At 38.5% G+C, this 6,416-nt stretch overlaps 1 protein-coding gene across 1 annotated transcript; it reads left to right on the forward strand.

The window, feature by feature from the left end:
- Positions 443 to 4,003, forward strand: LOC105165704 (26S proteasome regulatory subunit 4 homolog A). Its single transcript, XM_011084802.2, has 6 exons — positions 443 to 1,032; positions 1,462 to 1,707; positions 2,302 to 2,471; positions 2,542 to 2,758; positions 2,865 to 3,005; positions 3,784 to 4,003. The coding sequence occupies exons 1-6, from the start codon at positions 556 to 558 to the stop codon at positions 3,865 to 3,867; spliced, it is 1,335 nt and encodes a 444-aa protein (XP_011083104.1). The 5' UTR covers positions 443 to 555; the 3' UTR covers positions 3,868 to 4,003.

Consider the following 6,416-nt stretch of genomic DNA (forward strand, 5'->3'; position numbering starts at 1 on the left):
CATAGAAATTTAAACTTTATTGTTTTTACTTGTATATTAAAACACTCGGATCTCAGTAGTCTAAAAAAAAAATAATCTTTATAAATTTATTTTTACCCCAAAAATAGAAGATATTGCGTACAAGCCCCTAAATCTAATAGAAGAACCACACTGTCCAGAATACTTGAAAGCTTTCAGTTAAAAGGGGTTGTTTTGATTGTTTCCCTTAGTGCCCTTGGGCTTATTTGTAGATCTGCTCATAATAGCATGGGCTTGCCTTCATGAGTTTGGGCCGAAGCCCATGAATGAGGCAACTTTTGGGCCTAGTCATAAAAGTAATAGGCCCAATTTGGTTTCGGGTTCTTTATTTGTACTTCAACCTGTTCGTCCCAAGGCCCATTATCTCATATCACGTGGAACTCACGTGCCTGCAGAATACAACATTTCCATTTTCTGCTCTCTTTCCATTGGTCTCTGTCTGTTTACATTCTTTCTTGAAGGCAAAGACAACTCTTTCTCAGCTGCATAATCCCCACACAAACCCCAAATCCGAATCCTCAATTGCGCTTCGCAGCCATGGGTCAGGGCACACCCGGTGGGCTGAACCGGCAGCTACCCGGTGACCGTAAAAACGACGGCGACAAGAAGGAAAAGAAGTTCGAACCGGCGGCGCCTCCTGCTCGCGTGGGCCGTAAGCAGCGTAAGCAGAAGGGTCCGGAGGCGGCTGCTAGGATTCCGACAGTGACGCCGTTGACGAAGTGTAAGCTGCGGCTTTTAAAGCTAGAGCGAATCAAGGACTATTTGTTGATGGAGGAGGAGTTCGTGGCCAATCAGGAGAGATTGAAGCCGCAGGAAGAGAAGACAGAGGAGGATCGGTCGAAAGTCGATGACTTGCGAGGCTCGCCGATGAGTGTCGGGAACTTGGAGGAGTTGATTGATGAGAATCATGCTATTGTTTCGTCGTCGGTTGGGCCGGAGTATTATGTTGGGATCTTGTCGTTTGTGGATAAGGACCAACTTGAGCCCGGATGTGCCATTCTTATGCACAATAAGGTATATTTCCTGCTTTCTCTGTGTAAATTAGTGTTTTTTTTAATTGCGAGAGGTTTGGGTAATTAGGTTTTTAATTATATTACTGGGACTTTGTTTAATTTTGGTCTGCGCTAGCCGTAAGCATTCTTTTGGAGAATCAACAAATTCAAGAAATTTGAGCTTGTGAAGGAAGAGAGAGAACCGGGCTTTTTGTATCCATGAAATTTGAAGCTAGAATGTGGGTTGCATTCTTGTTTTTAGATACATTTTTTCTGTTGTGTCCACTGTCCAGGACTTCTTAACCAAAAAGGGAGAAACATATAATTAATTGAAGAAGAAAAGTTGGTCTCTAGAGAAAAGTTGTCCTGGAAAGAAGGCACCTCTTGGGGTTGGGAGGTTGGAGTTGCCTAATACAGTTGGTTAATTTCAGGAAACTTTCTTCTGTTGCAGGTTCTTTCTGTTGTTGGCCTGCTTCAAGATGAAGTGGACCCAATGGTATCTGTAATGAAGGTTGAGAAGGCTCCATTGGAGTCCTATGCTGATATTGGTGGTCTGGATGCCCAGATCCAGGAGATCAAAGAGGCAGTTGAGCTTCCTTTAACGCACCCTGAACTATACGAAGATATTGGTATTAAACCTCCCAAGGGAGTCATACTCTATGGAGAACCTGGAACAGGGAAAACATTACTAGCAAAGGTGTGTGCTCTTGTATTTTTATACTTACCTTTCAATTTGGCAGGGGGATATACTTTATCTGCTTTGATGAATCAGTAAATTCATATGATGAACTGTCTTTAGCATCTGTTATTTGTTTCTTAAATGATGCTGTTCGTCTTCATATTAGTCAATAATGAGGGGAACGAAACATGAAACTTCTTCAACTACTTTGTTGACTGCCATTTATGTGCTACCTTTCCCCTAGAGTGATATTTGCAATAATAATGATGAATGAGCTTTCAAGTGGCCTAAGCTTGAGAGCTTGCTTCCTCAAGCTTGTGAGAATTTCTTCTTACCTTAACTGTTTTAGGTAAGAGCTATTTTCTTGCACTTGATTACTATATGAGCTTAACTAATGGAGCTGAAACATATGGTGCCTTGGGGGGCCACTGTTCTGGATTAGTTGTTGAAAAGTAGCGTGTGACTGTCTCATTCGGATGGTTGCTGCATATGGCTTCCCATGGATTTGTTAAGGGACTGCTGTTTTTGCTCTATCAGACTGATTTGTTATGTTTTGTATGGTAGTTTGTAGTCAACAGTTGGTAAACCTCTTGTCTTCATAAATTTCTTCAGGCTGTGGCAAATTCTACATCGGCAACTTTCTTGCGTGTTGTTGGAAGTGAATTAATTCAAAAGTACCTGGGAGATGGTCCTAAGTTGGTGAGAGAACTCTTCAGAGTTGCCGATGATCTTTCACCATCCATCGTCTTTATTGATGAAATTGATGCTGTGGGTACAAAAAGGTAATTTCCAGAGTGTTAGTGGCCACGTAATAGGAAAAAGCTGGTACTTATGAGAGAATCATATCTGCAGGTATGATGCCCACTCAGGTGGTGAACGTGAAATTCAGAGAACTATGTTGGAATTGTTGAATCAATTAGATGGTTTTGATTCAAGAGGAGATGTGAAAGTAATTCTTGCAACAAATAAAATTGAAAGTCTTGATCCAGCCCTCCTCCGGCCAGGTAGAATAGATAGAAAGATTGAATTTCCCCTTCCAGATATCAAGACCAGGAGACGGATTTTCCAGGTATGCATGCCGTGATTTCTCGCTTAAGAAGTGTTTACTTGGTTCACTATATTCAAAATTTCCAATGACCATGCACCTCATTCAGTATTCTCTTGTTGATGTTCAGATACACACATCAAGAATGACTTTGGCTGATGATGTCAACCTGGAAGAGTTTGTTATGACAAAAGATGAGTTTTCTGGAGCTGATATCAAAGCCATATGTACTGAAGCTGGTTTACTTGCTTTGAGAGAGCGCCGCATGAAGGTAATTTGACAAAGCTTTCACCAGTTTTTCAGAATTCTCTTTAACTGGTTTTCATCATGAGCACCCAAAACACACACACACACACACACACACACAAATTAAAGGGAAAAGAAGGGCAGATATCATTTTCCCAGAGCGATGAGCACATTTGCTTAATTTGGTGCCAGCTTTTTCAAAGTAAAACCTTTATGGTTCACATAATTATTCTTATAAAATTATAATGCATGCTTCTCGAATGTGTTAATTTCTTGACATAAATCATGCAAAAAGGATACATTTTTGTTGTTGAGAATCCTATGGCTCTCTATTTTATGTTTGAATGCTAATTGGGGGGTATCTAACAGATTAAATTTACATTAGTAGACAGTTGCCCTGTAATCTGGCCCTATCAGTGTTCATTTGTGTTCAGAAATCCATCGTGTCAACTGGTGCAAGAGAAGTTTTCAGGAATACAAGATCTCAAGACTTTTCTAGTCATATACAAGAAGTTTTCAGGAATCACTTGTTAAAGAGTGGATGAAATTGCTTCACTGTTCTAGAATCAAAGTTAACTCACTTAGCCACTTCTCTATTTAGCTTAATGTTGCATAATTGCAAAGACATTGCAAGGTTGCTGTATTGCATAGGTTTCTCGTTTCTGAATGTTTAACATGCGGATAAAATCACTAGGAGGTGATTAGTGTATACCTCACTGTTTTATGATGACCTGATATTACTTTTGCCCTTGTATTTCATATTCTGACTGCACAGATTGACAAACTTAAACTATGATGATCAGGTGACACATGCAGATTTCAAGAAGGCTAAAGATAAGGTCATGTTCAAGAAGAAAGAGGGTGTTCCTGAGGGGCTCTATATGTGATGATTATGAGTTTACTGTTCACATCTTGTTCATTTTGTTGAACGCATCTTTGGTCATGGGCTGGTTATGACAATGATCATAAACGATGGAAATTTCATTTAACAGAAAATGTGATGTTACCGATAGCCTTCATTTATTTAGGAGGTATTCAAAGTTTCACAAGTTTGCTTGGAAATTACAGCAATCAGCTCTCTCCTCCCTTGTTTTGCTCTGCTTTTGGATGAAGAACTCGTGTTAATAGTGTAGGCTATGCAAATATCAACATAGAACTTGAAATTATCTGCCAGACAGTTATATATCCATACTAAAACCTTTTTATTAATCATACACAATCTTAGACTAAAACTTGCAGACAAGCTCAACCGAGTCAAGTTTTTAACGCACTCCAACAAGATAACATCAATCATAGCTACAGCCTACATGTAAGCAAAGCAAACCACACATAATTACGTTACAAATAAAAGTAAAATCTGCTAATACACTAGAACAATTAACCACCCTACATTACAACAACAGGCCAACATTCCAAAGCAGCCACACACCCGGAGGTAGCTTCAAGGATACGGCAAGTTCCCAGCACCACCAGCTCCGCCACCAAAGCCACCGCCCAATCCACCAGGGAAGCCGCCACCTACTCCAGCAAAACCACCGTTGGGCCCAGTCCCAATACCTCCAACGCTGCCAAATGGTATCCCATTGCTGCCAACGCCCCCGAAGAAGACAAAGTTCTTCTGATCAGTAACACCATCGCTCCCCGGCACAACCCTGGCTGCCGCCTGACAGGCCACGAGAAGAGCAACAAGAAACATGAAAACCCACCTCGCCATTTCCCTCAATATCTAATTTTCTCTAAACTTTAGCTCTCCCCAACACTCACTTGACACCTGAAAGAATTGTCAGCCTCTGCTGGCTTTTTAAAGAGAGTGGGAACAGAAATGGTGAGAAAGGAGCAGTTGAGAGCAATGAATGCATGGAAATAAATGTATATGAATCATGTGTTATGATATATGGGGGGTTTTCTTTCTAGATATGTAGGGTGGAGGGAAAGCATGAAGATTAAGTAGAGGAGATGTATATTTACAGCATGCACATGCCTTAGCTGGATACACAATTTATTGCCCTCAGCCACAGGCAACCAACAAAAACTTGGGACTCCTGCAAACTTTAATCTGATTAATCCTAATCCAACCTACTTTGTCTAGACTTAATTCATTGCATTTTTTTATTTATTATTCCCAACAAAGGGAACTTAATCATCTTTGGACATTGACTTTGACCAGACTCATTCAGACATTCTTTAATTTGGTTACTACATCATCATTCATACACTCGAAATAAATAGAGATAGTTTGTATAGTAATACTAACGTTTTCGGTAGGGTGAATGTTTAATTTTCTAAAAAACTTGAGTGGTTTGTGTAAATCATTTACACAATTATAGTTTAGAGGATATAAATATAATTATTCCTATCATTTATGCTGATCCTGAAACTTCCTATTATTTTTTGGGTTTTTCCATCCCCCCCTCCCCCCCTAGTTTCCTGGTACAGAAACAGAACTACAAGTAAGGAAGTTTGAAGCACAGAATAACAAAGAAAAACTTTTTTCCAAAAAAATGTGTTTATGTTTTGGTAAGAGAAGGAGGGGCTGAGAAGAGTGGCAGAAGAAGAGAAGAGAGCTGTCATCTCACCACTGCACAACAACAACTGTAATTTGGTGGCCCATATGTTTACCACTCAACCAACTCACTCAATTGCATTTGCAACACACACAAAATATAAACAATTTCCTATTTTTTTTTATTCCACTTTAACTTTAATTTAATTTTATAAATATTTATGAAAATTATATGAATATAAAAAAATCAGTATTTAAAATTAAATATTAATTTAATAAAAAAAAGGAATTCGAACCATCTTTTTTTTTTGTGCTGGATTGAATAGAAGTTACAATTGAAATCATACCCATCAAAATTCATTTCAAACCGTCCTCACTATGGTGGATTCGAATCCAAAAAATTAAAAGTGGGGTGGTTCCGAAAAATTAGATGCACCCCCAGGTCCTTAAGGGCTAGTTTCGAAAGCCGCTCCGATATAACATATATATATTTTAATTCTTTTACTTTTTGTTTTCACTTATTAGTCCGTCTTTTCTTCCCCCAAATTTGATTGTTATAGAGTTTAAACATTAATAAAATATTACATTATATTATTTATTTATTATTAAATATTTATTCAATAGTTGATAAATTGACGATGAAAGATGTAAAAGTCGTTACCAATCTATAATTGCTATGGATAGTTTGAGTTGTTTTGTCACAATAATTTTATTTGTAGTTGAATATTTGATAGACAATTATATTTATAATTTATAAGTTGAATATACATAAAAAAATAAAATAATCGAATTTATTGGGTTAAATTCGTCGAGATTGATCTTATAGGAAGGTGGGGCGGGGCATAAAAAAAATTAGAAGGAATCCAAGTCCTTTATGGAGATGGGAGGACGATTCCTGAATTCATTCAAACCCGTCCTGTCGTCATCCCTATG

This window comes from Sesamum indicum, linkage group LG6 (assembly GCF_000512975.1).
Source record: "Sesamum indicum cultivar Zhongzhi No. 13 linkage group LG6, S_indicum_v1.0, whole genome shotgun sequence".
NCBI lineage: Eukaryota > Viridiplantae > Streptophyta > Magnoliopsida > Lamiales > Pedaliaceae > Sesamum > Sesamum indicum.